Source organism: Danio rerio, chromosome 23, assembly GCF_052040795.2.
Source record: "Danio rerio strain M-AB ecotype USA chromosome 23, GRCz13ab, whole genome shotgun sequence".
Lineage (NCBI taxonomy): Eukaryota > Metazoa > Chordata > Actinopteri > Cypriniformes > Danionidae > Danio > Danio rerio.
In genome coordinates this window covers 32,564,008-32,584,709 of record NC_141043.1, presented here as the reverse complement: position 1 = coordinate 32,584,709, position 20,702 = coordinate 32,564,008, and the positions used below count along the sequence as shown (strand labels likewise).

Here is a 20,702-nt window from a genome sequence, read left to right as displayed (position 1 = left end):
CAAAAAGTATCATCCTCCTTCTTCTTAAGTTGGAAGGAAAGAAATGTTTCCAAATCCAAAAGGTTTTTAATGATTCACCTTGATCTTTCCTCAGGCATTTCATCTCTCATGAGGCCATAGTGTTGATGCTCAATTTGACCTCAGTATTGTTGGACTCGAGCGCCACCTGGTGCTTAAAAACTAAAAATATGAAAATCTATCTCTGATAATAAGTCTCAGTGCTGCGTAATGATTCAGAAAAGATTCAAAAGCCAGTCAATGTTATGGTAAAATTACATTCACATTCTATTCGCTTATATAAAAAAACTGCAGTGTATAATGTTTAGAAGTGTGCACACATAAGGTGGATGGATAATCAAAGCAGTTTTTCCTATTTGTAAAATTTGTAATGCAATAAAATAAGACAAATTACAAAAGAAAAAAACACTGACAACTTTTAGAAGTTAATCATCAAATATATTCACATACAAAATATTTACAAATATCACAGCGGTTAAAAAGCAAATTAAAATGCATAGTGATTACTTACAGTCTATTTTACTATCAAATACTAGCATCAAAAGGCTTTTTGGCAAACAATTTGATAATAAGGTTAATAAATTAAATTACAACCAGAGGGTTAAACAAATAAACTCAATGTGAATAAAGGAAATGTTACCTCTTTGTATTCAGGAAAATTAGAGCTATTCTAAAATGACTGTGAATGTCTTTCAGCAGAAATGTAAACACTTTTTTTCACCGTACCGAAATCAGAACGTACAATCAAACATAAAATGTACATGATACAAACCAAATGACTGATCATCTGAAGACATAAAGGCACATACAATCAGTTCTGTTCCAAGTATGAATATTACAAAAAACTAAAAGAAAACAAACACAAAATGTAAATATTGTAAAAGTCGCAGGCAGCATTTAGGCCATGCTCACAAGAAAAGTCCAAGTAAAACTTTATGTCTGAGTCTTTCCAACTCCAGAACTGGCTAAGGCCATTATCTTATCTTCAGATCCTGGAAAATAAATACATATTTGATTATTAAAGACATCATATTTAGCAAGCATACCATGTTTTCCAGAAAATAAGTCACAGTGATGTGGTATAGATAAGCTACAGGTAGACCCTAAATAAAACCAAATGTTGGCAAACATTGAAAATATATTTATTTTAGCTCTTCTTGCTAACCTGCCAAAGCTATTTTACATTAAAAGTATAAAACAAACAAAAATGACTGTGACGTTCACTAAAAACAACATTTCTCATTGTTACGACTTCTTGATGTTAATCTAGGGAAAGAAGTAAGAGACATTTATAGTGTGACAATTCTGTGTAATACGGGAGAAGAAAACCCTGCATCAACCAAAACACTGCCAAAAAGGGAATCATTGATTATATAAAAAAACAGATAAACAGGAGGTCTAATAATTCAGGGGAGCTAATAATTCTGACTTCAACTGTAAAAATTGACCATAATTTTCTCACCCTCATAAAAATACAAACTTTTGAGTTTCTTTCTTTAGCTGAACACAAATGTAGATATTATGAAGAATGTTGAAAACCCCTAGCCATTGACTTCCATAGTATTTATGGAAGTCAATGACTAGCTGTTTTCAATATTGTTAAAAATATCTACTCTTGTGTTAAACAGAAAAAAATAAACATTCAAACAGGTTTGAAATAATTGGAGGATGAATTAAAACTTATAAATGTTCACTTTAGGCTGAACTTGATGACTTTAATGTTCTACTGAAGAAAAAAAAGTGACATCGGATGACCTGAGGTGAGTAAATGAACTGTGTTGTTTTATAAAAATTGACTCATAATTTTCTCACCCACAAAAGGATAAAACTTCTATAAGTTTCTTTCTTCAGTTGAACACAAATGAAGATATCATGAAGAATGTTGAAAACCTGTAACCATTGACTTCCATAGTATTCCTTGTTCCTACTATAGAAGTCGATGACTAGCGGTTTCCAATATTGTTAAAAGTATCTTCTCTTGTGTTAAACAGAAAAATTTCAAACAGGTTTAAAACTAATGGGGGGATGAGTTAACACTTTATTTTCATTTTAGGATGAACTGTATGGCTTTATGTTCTGTTGAAGGAAAATGTCACATCGGATGACCTGAGGTGAGTAAATGAACTGTGTTATCTAGTTTGATCAGTTTTCTCACCATCAAAATTATACAAACTTATGAATTTCTTTCTTCAATTAAACACAAATAGAGATATTTTGAAGAATGTTGAAAACCTGTAGCCATTGACTTCCATAGTAGGAACAAAAAAATATTATAGAAGTCGAAGACTAGCAGTTTCCAATATTGTTAAAAATATCTTCTCTTGTGTTGAACAGAAAAGAATAAACATTCAAACAGGTTTGAAACAAATAGGGGATGAGTTAAAACTTTATTTTGATTTATGGGTGAACTAATCACTTTAATATTCTACTGAAGAAGAAAAGAAAGTGACATCAGATGACCAGTGGTGAGTAAATGAACTGCATTATATAACTTGCTTTGGATTTCAGATCCAAAAACTTGACTTATATTCCAGAAAACATGATAGGTTGCCTCAATAGTACACGTGATTGATTGCCATCTTACCCAGACTCGCAGTGACCTTCTCAAAATGGCTCAAAGTGGCACTAGCGTTGGCAGCGAGGAACGCCTCATCCTCTGTTGTCAGCTGCACATTCAAACAAGCATAGATATCATTTCACACACGAGTCTTGAAACAGACGCAGTATCAGTTAAGTGTCAGTAATAACCCTCTCACCTTCTCGCCAAGTTTTCTCAGAGCTGTGAGGATCTCTACTTTCTGCTGAGTGAACACATCTCTAGAGAGCTTTCCAACCATCACATCGCGGTCCATCTGAATTCATCAAACAGCACATGAGCATAAGCACGCAGGGGGTCGTAAATTTAAAAAATGTCAGTATTAAACAATGTTGGTCACCTCCGCCAGTCTCGTCCTCAGTTGCCCTGGCTGCTTTTTAGCAAACAGCCGAATAACTTCAGGAGTCTTGAACGCCTGACTGATGGCAGCTTGGATCGCCTGAGAAAAATTTACTTAGACATTAAACAATCACAGGTTGTTCTGTGTGAATAGTTAGATTTTTTAACCCTAGGGTTTACCCATTTGTCAGCAAGACATTAAGCATGTAACTAAAGTTTAGTATGATCACTTTTTCTGTTATACATTTGAATAATGAACAGAACAAGTATGTTAAACTAGGGCTGAGCCTATAAAGCAGGGGTCACCAATCTCGGTCCTGGAGGGCCGGTGTCCCTGCAGGGTTTAGCTCCAACTTGCCTCACCACACCTGCCTTGATGTTTCAAGTATACCTAGTAAGACCTTGATTAGCTTGTTCAGGTGTGTTTGATTAGAGTTGGAGCTAAAATCTGTAGGGCACCGGCCCTCCAGGAACAAGTTTGGTGTCCCCTGCTATAAAGCATATAATATCGAATCACGATAAAATGTACGTCAATAACAATGATAAGCTCTGCACTTTTTTACTCTATAATGATCTAAGAGCCAATCACACTGCAGAAATGTGCAACAATGGGAATCGAAAAGTGTGTTGATATAAGAGATGTACTGAATTTTTGGCCACTGAAAATTTATCGGCCGAAAATATATTATGCCATTTAATGGATCCAGTCATTTTTGTGGCTTCAATCATTTTTAATTATTCGGTTTATTAACAACTTATATCAAAATATACATCGTTATCATTCAATATGTAAAATAATTATCGAGATTGCATTTTCGCCATATGACCCTGCTCTCTGTTAAACTAATAAACATTACACTAAAAGATGATGAAAGCTTATTTCATACATATTTTGACATTTTTATTTAAAGAAGCTAAACCATTATACTAGACACTTCCTATGTATATTGAATTAATTGTACATTTAACAATGTGGACGCCTCATCTTTGACCCAAACACTTTGATTTATAATCTATAATAATAATGATAATTCTATAACATGTAAATTCATATTATGTTAAACAGAATGTTCACCCAGAAATGGAAATTCTGTCATTATTTGCTTCACCTCCACTCATTTCAAGCTTGTTTGAGCTTCTTTCTACTTTTAAAAAACACATACTCACATAAAATTTGTATTTTTTTTTAATTATGGAAACTGGTGGCCATTGAAATCCATATTCTTATTAATATATACAGTATTTTACAGTATTTAAAAAAAGATATATTATTTTTCTTTTGTTTATACTACGAATCTCAATGGTTAGAGTTTTCTAAAAAGGTAAAGTTGATTTTATATTTACTTATTCAGACATTCCCCTTAATAATATAGTTTCAGAAAATAATTATTTGCAAATTCTAAATTGGGAAATGACATCAACAGCAAATGACTTATTAAAGTACAACATGATTTACAGTCAGTTAAATAGTGCTAATGTAGTTTTAAAGTTAAAGTTACATGTGATTTTTCTCACTGAATATTCAAAGGAATGTGGTAAACAATATAGATAGCATTAAAATGAATGAATGTGTGAAAATAAAACCAACTTTACCTCAATAAGGTTTACAACATTTTTCAAAATATTTTCTTTTGTGTAAACTCTTTAATGTCTAGAACCACTTGAGGGTAAGCAAACTTTTATTGTTTTGGTGAACTATCTCTTTAATACAATTCAATGTACTTTTTCTTACCAGCTGCATTCCTCCTAATTCATCAACTAGTGTCATATTCCCAGACATCAGCTTCTTGAGTGACTCGTTGAACTCGCTCAGCTGTTCTAGTGTCTCTTTTTTGGTTTCTTCATATTCCTCCTCTTCAAGATCCTCTCTGCAATGAAAAATGATCATAATCGTGTAATATTTTGTTATTGAAAGAGCTGGTGAGATGTGTTTACCTGCACTCCTCTAAATCCTGGAGCTGCTGCATTAACCGGTCCAGCTGTTCCTCCATGTTTTGTCTCAGTTTGCTTGTTTCTGATTTCCCTCTAGAAGCCATTCTTTAAAAAAAATATTAAAATAATCCAATATATTTTCAGCAATCTCTAAGGTTATTCATACAGAACATGGTCACCTTATAGTGTTGCTACTGTATCTGTGAATGTCACACCTGTCATGTCTGATATGATCAGAAATAGTGTCTACTGTTGGTCATGTGAAGTTAAATATTGTTATTTGTTTACTATCAGTGATTTAAACCCCATTCTGTAGACAGTGAGTGCTTTATTCTCTCTGACTGCGCAGTTAGCTTAGCTTGCACTCACATATAAACAAACCAATGCACGAACTTAAGAATCCTAAACGAAAATGTTTTAGCTTAATAAAATAGTATCTCTCACCTGTATCTTATTTAATTAATAAAACTCCCAATGTTAAAGATAAAATTACAATTGCTATGTTCCTAAGTCCAGTTTGCTAAGGTGTGGCTTGCTATTGATCTTCGATAGAAAGCCTATGGTCGGTCTGCGTAAACTTTGCGCAGAGTTGATGATTACGAACACAACGAAAGCGTAGGACTTGCGTATGATGTGCGCACGCGCATTGATCATTTGTCCAACACTTGCAGCTGTCGTGAGAAGGGTAATGTTTGTATACCGTACAGTCTATGTTGTTTCATAGACAGTAAAAATGTGTTGTGTATATATAGTGCTGACAACCACACATTTATCTGGTTTTCTGTTTCTTTACTAACGTTACATTTCGCGGCATTCGTTATCATAAATTTGGGGAAGTTTTTTTTACTCAGCTCAATGGAAAGCACGAGACTGATGTATTGATTTGGTAGTAAGTAAACACGTTTAGTCCTGCTTATATAACACATTATTGCGCACAATTGTGCATTTATTTTTAATATCATTCTTTAGCCCAGTTGATTAAATAGGTTAATTGATCGTAAACTAATTACTCACTACATAGAATTCACTGTGTAGGAATGTCCTTCCTGTTCCCTCCTTCCTTGTTCCCTGTTTTCTATAGTATAGTCATTAACTATAGTAAAATACCTCCTCTTACTTTCTTTTGAAACAGGAAGAACCTTAGAGTTATCACAGATTTTTCTTTATGGAAAGATTTGGTGATTTTGTAGCATTTTGAATTTCCTCAGGAACAAACTTAAATTTTTTTTTTTTTATAAATGACAAGTTTTTTTTTTTTTTTTGTATTTGTGTGTGTGTGTGTGTGTGTGTGTGTAGTGTATATAATTATATTCAGTGTTAGGGAGAGTTACTTTTGAAAGTAATGTATTGCATTACTCACCAAATTGTAATTAGTTGTGTTACTTGGTTACTTTTTATGGGCCATACATTACTTTGGCATTACTTTTTTTAAATAGTATCTTTTTCAGAACTAGCAGTTTTTTTCTTTCTTTTTTTTTTAATTAGAGGAGCTCTGCATTTAACAGCGCACTATAACCTTCATTTACCTTTAAAAAAAAATAGTTAGCATAATGTTATCTTCTGAGAACTTCTTGACGCATCCGCTATATGTGCCGCATATACAGATTATTGAAAGTATAAAGCAAATATTTTCTCATTGAGTGCATGATAGTTAAACTAAAAAGTAACTCAAATATTATAACTTTAAGTAGAGCATCTTTTAAGTAATAACTTGTTATTTGGAAAAGTAATATTATTATGCAAATCACATTATTTGTTACCCCAACACTGATTATATTTATATTATTAGAATGTCTGAATCACATTAAACATCACATAAAAGCAATTTCATATGTCAAGAAAGTGTCCGCTTTGATATTTCAAATAACTTTTGTAAAAATTAGTAGATTTTGAAGAAATAATGTTTTATGGGCATTTAGTGAAACAGATATATCTATGCTGAAATAAAATTGCAAACGTATTCTGACCCGTATTTATACAAATATGACTAAAGAGCATGTGACCGTTCAACATTTTATTATTAATTATTTATTATAAAATCTTTGACTTTTTAACCTTTTATTTCTTTTTATAAGAGGAAATGGAAATTTCCTAATGTAAAGAAAAATCGAAACAGCGAATCCCCTTCCAGCTGGAACCCAGTACTGGGAAACATCCATACACTCTCATTTACACACATACAATATGGCCAGATTAGTTTATTCAGTTCACCTATAGCGCAAGACATGCGGTAAGCTAAATTGTCTGTAATGTATGTGAGTGAATGAGTGTGTATGAGTGTTTCCAAGTGATGGATCACAGCTAGAAGGGCATCCGCTGTGTAAAACATATGCTGGATAAGTTGGTGGTTCATTCCACTGTGACGACCCAGGTTAATGAAGGGAACAAGCCGAAAAGAAAATGAATGAATGAAGATTTGGTATATATTAATAAATAATTTATTTGATTAATCTGTGATTTATTCTTCGAAACAGTAATAATAAAAACAATTTATTAATAATAATATAGAATAATATATATAGAATAATAAAAATATTTATATATATAATTAAAAGCTTTTTTGCTGACCTAGTTATGTGAAGGACAGTCAAATTGTAAAATAACAATTACTTTTCATCATTTTGAAATCTATGCTACAAATTCCTGTCTTCAAAAATAAAATGCCTAGTTGCGCTTTTATTGTCTTGATTTATTTTATCTTCTATTCCGACAGCGTCTTTCTCATGATCGATGGCGTCACAAGAGAAAATCAAGCTGGTTCTGCTGGCATGTGGCTCCTTCAACCCCATCACAAATATGCATCTGCGTATGTTCGAACTGGCTCGCGATCACCTTGAGGACACTGGTAAATCTCTGGACACACGCTTGCTTTTGTTATCAATTAAAACCTGCATATTACACATGCATAACTTCAGATTTCTTGCTGTCTCAGGAAGATACAAAGTGGTGAAAGGCATAATCTCTCCAGTTGGAGATGGCTATAAAAAGAAAGGCCTGATTGAAGCCTGTCATCGCTTGGAGATGGCTAGACTGGCCACGGAGAGCTCTGAATGGATCACGGTGGATGACTGGGAGAGTCAACAGCCTGAGTGGGTGGAGACGGCCAAAGTTGTTCGGTGAGAATCTCTTTAGATCATGTGCTTTCAGATCAGAACATTTCACTTTTGTTGAAGGGAAAGATAAATGTCACACCCTTCGAGTTTTGCATCTGTTGTTGTGCTTTGAGTCTTTGCATGAGTTCAGTGTCCCATCTGATAGTGTGTTAACTTGTGTGGATGGACGTCATCTTTGATATTCTACTGCGTCAAAATGATTGTTTTATGTTGATATTAAAATATGACACTGCAGGCAAAAACACTGTCTTCATGCACCTGTTTTGCCCTTTTTGGCTTTTTTATTAAGTTTTATTTCTCTATTTTAAGTGTTTAATGGAAAGAAAAGATCTGAAACATCTAAGTGATTCTTTTATTGCACTTATTTATTATTTATTATTATTATTATTTATTACACATATTCTGACTGTATATTTATAATGTAATGTCCAACTTTAAAGTCGAGAATTAAATCAGCTAAGTTTTATTCATGTTCATATTTATTTATTCATTTAAATCCATTTATTTCTTTACAGTGATATATATTCATAAATAGTTTGCTTGATTAATCTGTGGTTTATTCTGCAAAAATAAGTGACACTTTTTAAAAAATCTGTTTGTTTGAGGTATTTTCTGAATTGTAGAGTGATATAGATTACCTAAATACCATTGGCATGTAAATTTTTTTGACTGTAATATGTCAAATAAATTAAACAAGTCTGAACCTGACTTCATCCAGTATTATTTCTTTATGCTAAAATGAATGGAAATTAGTGCATATTTAATGAATATCTAATTTGCATATCTAAATACAACATTTCAAAAACCTAGATTTTAGTCAATCAATTCTGGAAGCAGGGTGGTAAATATGTTACGTAAGTTTTCACCCTATTGACCTGCAGTTTTCTCTAAATTATAAACTTTACGTTCTATACATATTCAAAATTTAACGTTTTTTTTTTTTTTTTTTTTTACAAAAAAGAAATTCATGAATAGTTTCATTTATTTACAAATTAATTTAGTAAAAAAAATCTTGTTTGCAGAATGTTTTGTATAATGAAGTGATGTAGATGCTTAAAATCCCATTGTAAAATTATTTACTCTAATATAGCAAAATTAAACAAGAACTTTGCACCTGACTGCACATAACCCACCTAACCTAACCTGCCTAGTTAACCTAATTAACCTAGTTGAGCCTTTAATTGTTACTTTAAGCTATATAGAAGTGTCTTGAAAAATTTCTTGTCAAATATTTTTTGCTCTCATCATGGCAAAGATAAAATAAATCAGTTATTAGAAATTCAAACTATTATGTTTAGAAATGTGTTGAAAAAACTTCTCTCTATTAAAGAGAAGTTGGGGAAACATAAACAGATGGGCTAATAATTCTGACTTCAATTGTATACGTAAGTTAATTATTTTCATTTTCACCTGCAGTGTCTTGCCTTAAATCTGATAATTGTATGTCTTTTTTGTTAGGCATCATCATGCAGTTCTTTCCAGCGAGAATAGCAGCAACGGTGATGATGTGGATACTGGGAAGTATAGGAAGAGGAGAAAGATGGAGAAAAAGAGCCCTTCTTGTATGAACCCAAAAGCAGGTATAGTAAATTATCCTTCATAGTACAAAAGACCAATAGACTTTAAAATATGTTTACTTTCGAAATGTCGCTTTGTTAGAAGACCTGACGACAGCCAATAAAATGAATGGCTGATGTGCCCTAAGGACAGGAGAGAAACAGGGTGCAGCAAGATTTTTATGCGTGTTTACAGTATTGCACCTCTAAGCACTGTCTGACAGCATTCCTCTGGACTTGAAACAGAAGAGGTCTAGTAACTGAGAATCGAAACAACACATGAAGTGAAATAGGTCAAATGTTTTTTGGGACTTGGTTTTTTGTTCTGCAGTGAGCACCAGTCTTCACTGCAATAATTGGCCCTAAGTAAAAAGAAATTTACATTTGAGTCATTATTATTAGAATTTATAATATATTGCATATTAAATATAGGATGCTTTACAATGTTACTTTTGTGCATATACATTAGATCAGTCAGTACTGAAACCATATCTGAAGCTAAACAAAATAACTTACTATAACACTCCAAAAATTAGTAGCCAAACATTATCTGTTATGGAAATAAATTAAATTAAAAATTAAAAAGGAGGAAGAGAATCAATTTGTGAACCTTTTAAAGGGTTAGTATGCACCCTAAGAAAACATTAAGCATGTGCTCAATCAAATTAAACAAAATATAATAAAAAGGCGTTTTAAAACTCTATGGTTACCTGGAACTGTCCTGGCAATGTAAAACTCTGAATAAGAGACAAACATGTGCAATTATATTTAAAGATGATTTCTTCTTTTCTAAGAAAAGGTTAGACAGCCATATCTATATGGTAATACCTGACGTAAGTTCTCGGGTCTCTTTCCCTAACTTAAATTAAGGCTCTGCACAAACTCTGTCAAACAGAGATCTTATCCATATCCCAGACTATATCTTAAGATGAAAAAGATGCTTACGCAATGTTTCAAAAACATTGAAGATCTGTAAGATGGAATTTTCCACCATACAACTATTAAAAAACTTGTTTCCTCCAGAAGGAAACAAGATGCATTAAGGGATGGAAGGTCAATGTAAATTGTTTTCCAGGAAACATGTAATTATTATATTTTGTACAGTACTAAATAGGGGGAAAAAAAGATATATTCAACAAAACTTGGACATATTCCTAAAGAAAAGAAGAACAAATGATAAATTGATTTCTAGTTGATCATTTGGTATCAGAAGTGGCTTATATAAAAGGCAAAGGCCTCTAGATTCTGCTTATTTTACCAAAATAAAATATGATCATGTCTTGATTTTGAATAATTTACTTAGAACAGTAAGGTTTGACTTTGCTTAGACAAAAGTCTTGTCACTTAACAGAAATAATGTACAGTATAGAATATGAAGTCATGGTCCAGTGAAAAAAGAATTCTTATTGTGTATGACTCCCATACACTTGGAGGACTGCATCCATACATCTCTGCAATGACTCAAATAACTTACTAATAAAGTCATCTCGAATGGCAAAGAAAGCGTTCTTGCAGGACTCCTAGAGTTCATCAAGATTCTTTGGATTCATCTTCAATGCCTCCTCTTTCATCTAACTCCAGAGATATTCAATAATGTTCACATCTGGGGACTGGACTGACCAATCCTGGAGCACCTTGACCTTCTTTGCTTTCAGGAACTTCAAAGTGATTTGAGGCTGAAGTATGAGAAGGAGCGCTATCCTGCTAAAGAATTTGCCCTCTCCTGTGGTTTGTAATTTAATGGGCAGCACAAATGTTTTGATACCTCAGGCTGTTGATGTTGCCATACACTATGCTGATCTTTTGCATGCCCCATACTAAATGTAACCCTAAACCATGGTTTTGCTTCTCCAAACTTGACTGATTTCTGTGAGAATCCTGGGTCCATGCGGCTCCAATAGATCTTCTGCAATATTTGTGATGATTGGGATGCAGTTCAACAGATGATTCATCAGTAAAACATAACTTCTACCACTTTTTCTATAATAATAACAACTAGAAGTCAAGTTATTATTTGTTGCTCTTACAATTGGGAATGACGTCAAGGCTTTTGTTAGGTAGTGTACAGTCACTGCTGATATGCTTCAAATATACAAAAGATGCTGGAAAATTGAGGCAGTTTAAGTTTTCAAAACAAACAAGTGGATCACGAACAATCATCAAAAAGCAAAACAAAACTGTTGCAAGGCAAGGCCAGTTTATTAATATAGCACATTTCATACATAATGGTAATTCAAAGTGCTTTACATAAACAGGAATAAAAGAGACAAGTATAAAAAGCAAATAATAAAAGTGATTAAAACAGATTAAAGTGTGTTAAAATAGGTTCAGATCATCCAGGTAACCACACGCAGCATTAAGAACCAAACATTTGCAGTAGGTATTTTTATCAATTACAACTATCTTCTATTTTGTGGACTGTTTGTAAACATATTTTATGTATAATATCTTATTCTAGATATCCTATTCTAGATTTCAAATCTTATTAATAAAAAATACAATATAATATATTGTATGACCTCTCTTATTTTGTAAATAATGATTCCTATTTTAACGGGTTTTCCAAGGGGTTCTTAAACTCTCGCATAACATTAAATAAATAAAATTGAATATGAACATGCATTGGTATAATTTATACTAATTAATAGAATGTTCATACAAACAGCATCTATTTGAAATTAGAACTCGTTCCATTTAATTCAATTCATCTTTATTTTTATAGCACTTTTACAATGTAGATTGTCAAAGCAGCTTAACATAGAAGTTCTAGTAAATTGAAACTGCTTCAGTCCAGTTTTCAGAGTTGAAGTTCAGTTCAGTGTAGTTTAATTTTCACTGCTGAACGTCCACTGAAAACCAAGTAAGCCAGTGGCGAAAGTGGCGAGAAACAAACTTCACCAAGTGAAGAAAGTATAGAAAAAAAACGTTTGCAACATAAATGTCTTCATTGTTAAGTTCAGTTTAATATATATATCTTTGCTTAATAAATGTATTATTATTTTTGTTTTATCTCAGTGACCCCAAATGTTTGAACAGTAGTGCAACTTATTTTAGCCAGATAAGCAGATGCTTACATGAAGCAACTTGCAAACGAGAACAATAAAACTCCTCAAAGCAACAAGAACAGTAATTTACATTTATAGCCTAACCATACTGTAATTAAATATACTATAGTAGCCTCTCAGCATCCTAGAAAGGACACATATTTCAATTAAATCATAATTTTCTCACAATCCTTGTCAAAGGCGAGTCAAAAGTAGTAGTATTGTCCTAAATATCTATCACAGACCACCCTCATCTGAATCTGCTGTGCGGTGCTGATGTGCTGGAGTCGTTTGGTGTCCCGAACCTTTGGAAGCCTGAAGACATTGAGGAGATCGTGGGCCGCTACGGCATGACCTGCATCACCAGATGTGGCAGCGATGCAGAAAAGTTCATCAACCAGTCGGACGTCCTGTACAAACACCGAAAGAACATCAGTGTGGTTCGAGAATGGGTGACCAATGAGATCTCAGCCACACACATACGTCGTGCCCTGCGCAGGGGTCAAAGTGTGCGCTACCTGCTGCCTGACTCAGTGGTTCGCTACATTCAGGATCACAGTCTGTACAGTGCTGAGAGCGAACAGAAGAACGCAGGCGTCATCCTCGCTCCTCTGCAGAGATACACCAACACTGAGTAAAGCTGCTTCTGGAACTTTGACAGAAGAACGTTGCACAGAAGATAGTCCATTTTGCTTCCTTGAACTGTTCTGGTTGTAATGAGTGAATAATACATGATAAGTGCTGTGAAATTGTTTTTGCATTTGAATGTGTTTAGGTTTTTTTTAAATAAAGAGATTGATACATTCACAAATATAGTTTCAGCATAGTTTACACTCAAATAGATTTATTAAGACTCCTTATTTAAAATGAGCTGAATCAACAGTATTCTTGTGTTTTTTGGGGGACAGCTGAATTTTTTTATGTCCAATCAACACTGAAAAAAAATGATTCATTGGATTTACTCAATTTTTTTAAAGGTAAGTGGTTGCAAACTATATATAATGGCTAAATTTATACAAACAAATGAAGTTGAACATTACTTCATTTTATTTGGTTAAATGTATTTTCTTCATTCATTTTCCTTCAAATGAGTCCCTTATTTATCAGGGGTCGCCACAGCAGAATGAACTGCTATATTCTGGCATATCCTACCGAGACCCAAAGAAAATTTGCATCTTTTTTTTTTTCTGTGATTTCCTACATTCTTTGGGTAAAAAAATCTACAATTAAGAGTTCTTTTATTTATTTTTAATTTTACAGCATGTCCACTGTAGTGCACCACAGGGCCATTTTAGTTCGAAACGACCGCCAAACTCAGACAACAAAACTGTACAGGATAAGGCTGTAAAGGGATATTAATCCAATATTAATTTAACAAAACAAAAGCCTTTTTTACCATTTTTTCTTAAAATTTCTGAAACAGTTTAGTCTGAAAGAGAGCCGAACTAAAAAAAAAGAAAAGAAGAAATGTAAATCCGAAACAAATTTAACATAAAAGTGATTTAAAACTGATTGTCATTCTCTGATTGTCTCCAATTCTCTAATTGTTTTGATTGTCAGACTCTAAATCAGAGTCTCCCTCATCTATATTTGTTATAAACAATCCTCTGCTTCAATTCTGCCTTCTACAAAATGCAGTCATTAATTACATTAAGATGGTCCTGGTGTCCATATAGTGGACATAGAAAAAAGGATGATATTTTGAAATACAAACAAAATACAAAGTTAACAGTTTTGAAAGCTAAATGTATTGTTCCTGACACTTTAATAAACGTGTGTGTGTGTGTGTGTGTGTGTGTGTTAAATGTTCCTAAATGTTACATACCTCTCTCCTTCCCATAAAATGTGCTTTTTTTGTATGTCGGCCATTTTGGATGCAGTGTAAGTAGTGATTCGCAGCATGCCAGCCAATCAAATGACATATCACGAGAAAGCCCGGGATGTCCTCTGAACAGCACAACTGGACTTGACAGAGTAGCTCAAAAAATAAATCATGAAAACGCAATTTCCACTACAGAGGACACATGTCAATGGGCGGGGTCTCAGGAGGATATGTTTTATGCAGCGGATGCCCTTCCAGCTGCAACCCAGTACTGGGAAACACCCATGCACACTCAGATTCTCAGACATACTCATACACTATATGGCCAATTTAGTTTATTCAATTCACCCATAGCGCATGGCTTTGGCCTGTTGGAGGAAACAGAGCACCAAGAGGAAACCCACGTGAACACGGGGAGAACATGCTAACTCCACACAGAAACGCCAACTGGTTCAGCTGGTGCTCGAACTAGCAACCTTCTTGTTGTGAGGTGACAGGGCTAACCACTGAGCCACTTTGCCCTTTTTTAAATTCAGCCGGTGTAAATTTTTTGCAACCACTTAGCTTTAAAAAAAATTGTGAATCCTTTTTTTCAGTGTACGTAAATTTAACAGTTTAAACAATTAAATTAGTAACTTAATTGATTTGTGTTGGGATAACATGAGGGAAGTGTGTGGAACCCAGCATTGTTTACAGTGTATTATTAAACTGAAAATGATTTAAAAGTCAAGCTGAGCTTTGTTTTTCATTAATGCATTTCTTATTGATTCTTTGTAGCAGTGAATGTTTGTAAAAGTCTCTGAAAGAGAGTTTTGATTATGCTATTATTATTTGTAATGTTCTGCTTGAGTGTACAAAAAGGTATTTCAGTATTTAGAAAAATACATGCTCTGCCATATATAGGTTCTTATAAATGGAGGACCTGTTTGTTGTCATTCAGTCATTGTATAATCAGGGTTCCCATGCTTGTTGAAAGTACTTGAAGTTCAGATATATGGATTCAAGCCCTGGAATATCAAAACAAACATAGGTCCTTGAAAGTGCTTGAATTACTTTTGATATTAAATCAGTTTATGATTTTATTTCAACAATTGTACTCAATTGTCAATAACATAAAAAAAGCGTGGAAATTCCTAAATTAAAAATCTGAAATGTAAATCATGTACAATAACACTGACATTTTATCAATATTTCTGAATCTGCATTTGAACATCACCAGTTGTGAATTCAACATATTCATTATTTATTGAAGTTATTTAAACGTGACTTTTTTAAAAATATATATTCATTTTATTTTCTGTTGGCGTAGTGCCTTTATTCATAATGGGTTGCCACGGTAGTATGAACCACCAACTTAGCCAGCATATGTTTTACACAGCGGATGCCCTTCCAGCTGCAACCCAGTACTGGTAAACACCCATACACACTTATTCCCACACATACACTATACCGCATGTCTTTGGACTGTGGGGGAAACTAGAGCGAACACGGGGAGAACATGCAAACTGTACACAGAAACGCCAACTGACCCAGATGTGACACAACAGTGTTAATCACTGAGCCATTGTGTTGCCTATTTTAAAATAATATATATATTTTTTTTTACAATTGATTCTTTTTAATGTAAATATTAAGTGTAAATTAAATGTTAAGTACAGTAAGGACTTTAACGGTGCTACATATGCCGGAGTATGAATTGCAAAGGTGCTTGATTTTAAAATTAACGGTGCTTTAAAAAGTCTCTGAATCTGCTGTTCAGGAAAGTATGGGAACCCTCTATATTGTATTTCGATAGAAATATGCAAAATATTAATAATAGCAAATTCTTCATTATAATAATAATTAGCTTATCATTATTATAATACATTTGTACACTTTTTAAAAAAGAGATAATGCAAAGAAATAATTGGTGTTTGCATATTTCACTGTACTTATGACGAAAAATGCTCTGTCGTGGGTGCTACTATATTATAAAATCTTTCAGCATTATCTTTCGCACTTTATTATCTAAAACACAGGGGTGCCCAAACTGTTTTGTATTGAGGGCCAAAAAACAAATATCATTATAAGCTGTGGGCTGAAGGTAAACTCCATATAAATATACTGTGACTATATTACATAAAAGTTACTAGTTGGGTAATTTATGGGTAAAGTTGGGTAATTTATTTAAAAACAACAACAACAACATTACTTTAAATAGTATTAACTAATGCAGCATAACTTTTAAAATGATATCTTATTGCAATAAAAACAACAGAGAACAGTGAAGTTCAATGCTGAATACACAAGTCAAGCAGAACCTGCCTTTGTCTTGATTTGCATCTCTGCATTGTCCTCTATCCATCAGAAGACACTATGTAGATTTAAACTAAATTTGATTCATATACAATATTTAATTGAAGCATTTAGTTAGCTTTTAACAATAAAACAAACAAGCAAAAGGTTACATTAAATTGGAAATGACAATCTCTAAACCATCCCCATCAGTCTTCCTCACTTCTCAGATGGGATGGCGGGCTGAATGAAAGGTGGGCCAACTTTGGCATCTATGATCTATAACTATATAAAATAAAATGACTTTATGAACAATAAAAGCCTTTACATGCTTTATAGTAAATGTTTAGAATAATACATATTCTGTGCCAATAAAAGAAACAAAATCTGTGAATAATGTTCATTTTCTATATAATAAACAACATAAAATACTTACATAAGTGTTACAGGTCAATAGGTTGCTCTAGAATTTAAGCTATGGTAATGCCACACTTGCTTAGTGACATTTATTTGACAAGTGAGAACATTTGCTCTGAGCATTTACACATCAGATATCATATTTTATCTTTATGTTCTCACCATTGCCATCTTGACATTTGAAGAACTTCTTTTGTACTTGCACAACCTGTTTTTAACCCAGTGCAAATATACAAACTCTGTTACACCATACTGCAAAAAAGTGGGAAATCCCAGGCATTGCATGTTTATTATAGAAACTAGTTGCAATTTGCTTTCTGAGGTCACACTTAAAATAAACATACAGTATCTGACTCATCTAGGCTACATTTTCCTCAGGCACTCGTGACCTGGAAAGATTTACAAATAGTAAATGTTAATAATAAAAAGAATTCCCCAGTGTTTCCCCTACTAGCAAACTATTGTGACTGAGAGAAGTTTTTTTTCATTCCTTATTTTTTTCCTCATTCATTGACAAAATTAATTAGACTTTCTTTGTGTTTTTCGCCTTGTGTATTTGCATATAATATCAACTTTTAAGCAGGTGCTATGTTTACAGCTCAAACCTTTTATTCCTGTGTGTACTGTATTCAGTGCTTTGTAATCAAATCAGATTGTTTGTGTTTTATAAAAAAGGGTCTTAAGTTTAAAGAGATTAGTCCACATTTAAAGTAGATTGAGCCTATATTATCTCCTAATATTGCCACATGATTAAATATCAATAAACACCTACTCATCCTCACATGATCAAAATAGTAAGTTTCGGTGTCTACGTTTATCATCGTCCTTTAGGATATTCACTGTAAGTTGACGTGATAAGGTTTTGTTTTGTGGCACTCATGTGACGAGGATGTCGTATGTGGAATAATTTCACAACCAATTTTTTTTTTTTACCTTCGTACAACATACAAGGAAGACCTGAAAAAATGTTGGGTATGCAAGCAAAGTAAACAAAATAAAAGTCGACCGTAAACCTTTTTTGCGACTTTAGTAAAGGACAAACTGCACCATTCCAACCCGTCAAGCGTTGCATTGCACATAACTAAAGTTTAAACAGCTACTGTGTGTGTTGACGAGAGAGTTTTAGCCAACCATTAGCACACACACACACACACACCTGCCTGACACATTTATGCTTACGTAAGTCGTCATGAGATTGACTCAGAGATGAAAAGAATTGACCAAATGCAAATTAGAACCCGACGCCCCGCCCACTCAGTGCACAGCAAATTTAAGAGGCACGAAATCCTCTGTCTGGCATTGTTTGCACTTTGTTTTCCACTGGAACAGTTTGTAGACGACTAATAAAATGCCTGTGAGCTTCTGTGGAACATGGGACATGGTCAGCAATGCCAACTTTGAAGGATACATGATTGCTTTAGGTAAGATATTATTTTTCCTTGTGACAAGGAGGATTGTTTATTATATTATATTATATTATATTATATCATATTATATCTGAATAAGTAGTTTTCCCAGTACTGGGTTGCAGCTGGAAGGACATCCGCTTATAAAACCAATGCTAGATAAGTTGGCGGTTCATTCTGCTGTGGCGAGCCCTGATGAATAAAGGGACTATGCCAAAGGAAAATAAATGAATAAATAAGTTGTTTTGTTTGTACTGTATAGTTGTATACATGGTTCATGCAGTAATATGGCCTAAACTTTGTCTTGTCACAGGGATCGGCCTGTACACCCGCAAGATCGCCCTAAAGCTAAAACAGCGTAAAGTGATTGAGCAGCTCGGGGATCGATATGTGGTCAAGACTCTCAGCACCGTCAAAAACTACACTTTCTCATTCAGAGTCAATGAGGAGTTTCAAGAGTTCACCAAGGGACTGGATGACAGACACTGCAAGGTTTTACAATTGTTCACCTATAAATATACAAATTACTTAATGCAAAAGTGTTTGTATGTATATATATGTGTGTGTGTGTGTGTGTGTGTGTGTGTGTGTGTGGATGTGTGTGTGTGTGTGTGTGTGTGTGTGTGTGTGTGTGTGTGTGTGTGTGTGTGTGTGTGTGTGAGTGTGAGTGTGAGTGTGAGTGTGAGTGACTGTGCATTCATAATTACTACTAACTAGTTACTACTACACATAATCAGATAGCAGTGTCCTCATGAGATCAGAGGTGCCCAAAGTAGGGCCCGAGGGCCAAAGTTGCCCCATGGTAACCTTTAATTTGGCCCACCATCCCATCTGAAAAGAGAGGGAGAGTGATGGGGAGTTGGTTGGTGCGAATGCCTTTTATAGAGATCTTCATTTAAAATTTAATGTAACCTTAAGCTTCTTGGTTTAATTGAAAGTTGTTTCAATTAAAGGTTGCAAATGAATTAGACTTTTAAAATGGAAATACTGTCAGAAGCAGCTCGACTAGTCTATTCAGCATTGAACTATTGTCTTATAAATGAAATTGTTTATGTTTTTGCTATAATATGTTCATTATGAAACGTTAAAAATTATACTGTGTCATTAATTAAAATGTTTAAAGCAACGTTTTTTTTATTATTTTTAAATATTAGCAATTAAATTAGAAAATTGCCCATGGCAAATTTATTGTAATACAGTTTGGAATATTCCCTCAATCAAGTTTGTTTTTTTGGCCCTTTATAAGAAAAAGTTTGGGCACCCCTGATCTAGATATTCATGACATTTATAAATATTTAATGAGAGTTCAACATTAGGCATGCACTAGTTTGAAATTAAACACAAATCTGTTTGTCTAGTCTGCGGTGTCATGGGAGGGGAACAAGCTGGTTTGTGTTCAGAAGGGTGAGAAGAAGAACAGAGGCTGGGCACACTGGATTGAGGATGACAAACTTCATTTGGTAAGTGTGGAATGAAACATCTTGCTCTGTAAACATTAATAAAATGATTTTATGAATCACCACACTAACAATTACACCTGTCAACCTTTACCAGGAGTTGCACTGTGAAGATCAAGTCTGCAAGCAAGTGTTCAAGCGGGTGATCTGAGGTCCTGCTGCTGCTGCAGATGCTTAAAAAGTGCACTGGTGTAAACAACGTTTACGCTTCAGAGTCAGAGTAATATGAGGCGAGGGGGGAAATTAAAAGTTTCAACTTGTGCCTCAAAACCTGACTAGCGGCGGCCTGCACACTGAAGCTGAATGTGTTTAGGAGCAAGATTTGAAGTGCTTTTCCATTAGAGGGCGCTATAAGACCAAGAACAAACAGACTCACGTCAACAGTAGTTTACCCACAGGAAACACTGCATGTTGACAGAAGTTGTGACACTATTGCCTAATCATGTTTACATGTAATACAAGAGCCGCAGTTACAAACATATAGAGTTATTCTATCACCAGGATCTGTCTAATAAAAGAACAAGCATCTTTTGAATATGAATTTTGTAAGACACTTTTTGTTTATTGTTTGTTAAGCTTTACTTTTGGTTAAGGCATAGTCTATGATGCCTACATATACATGTTGTTAATTTGATTACTTGAAATCTTTTTTTTTTTACTGTATTTGAAAGCCTATTATTGTGCAATAAATTTTGAAACAAGTTATAATGTACTTTGTATTTTATGAA

At 33.8% G+C, this 20,702-nt stretch overlaps 4 protein-coding genes across 6 annotated transcripts; 3 read left to right on the top strand and 1 right to left on the bottom strand.

Annotated features, from left to right (window-relative positions):
• Positions 1-434: 434 nt before the first annotated feature.
• lzic (leucine zipper and CTNNBIP1 domain containing) lies at positions 435-5,478 on the bottom strand. Of its 3 annotated transcripts, none has more exons than XR_015522762.1 (7): positions 5,330-5,457; positions 4,889-4,990; positions 4,686-4,821; positions 2,955-3,053; positions 2,775-2,870; positions 2,306-2,684; positions 435-1,961 (listed from the first exon to the last, which is right to left on the bottom strand). XR_015522762.1 is itself a non-coding variant. In XM_087305509.1 (7 exons), exons 2-7 carry the CDS (start codon positions 4,987-4,989, stop codon positions 952-954), a joined length of 573 nt encoding a protein of 190 aa, XP_087161635.1. In that variant the 5' UTR covers position 4,990; positions 5,101-5,457; the 3' UTR covers positions 435-951.
• Positions 5,479-5,530: 52 nt separating this feature from the next.
• On the top strand, positions 5,531-13,405 carry nmnat1 (nicotinamide nucleotide adenylyltransferase 1). The gene is given in 5 exon segments (NM_001328328.1): positions 5,531-5,570; positions 7,599-7,730; positions 7,818-8,001; positions 9,457-9,578; positions 12,842-13,405. Coding segments are annotated over 4 exon segments (816 nt in total). The 5' UTR covers positions 5,531-5,570; positions 7,599-7,615; the 3' UTR covers positions 13,237-13,405.
• Positions 5,546-20,679, top strand: nmnat1-rbp7a (nmnat1-rbp7a readthrough). Its single transcript, NM_001017629.2, is given in 7 exon segments — positions 5,546-5,570; positions 7,599-7,730; positions 7,818-8,001; positions 9,457-9,578; positions 18,831-19,009; positions 19,876-19,977; positions 20,072-20,679. Coding segments are annotated over 6 exon segments (756 nt in total). The 5' UTR covers positions 5,546-5,570; positions 7,599-7,615; the 3' UTR covers positions 20,126-20,679.
• On the top strand, positions 18,404-20,679 carry rbp7a (retinol binding protein 7a, cellular). The gene is given in 4 exon segments (NM_001328329.1): positions 18,404-18,532; positions 18,831-19,009; positions 19,876-19,977; positions 20,072-20,679. Coding segments are annotated over 4 exon segments (408 nt in total). The 5' UTR covers positions 18,404-18,459; the 3' UTR covers positions 20,126-20,679.
• Positions 20,680-20,702: the final 23 nt, after the last annotated feature.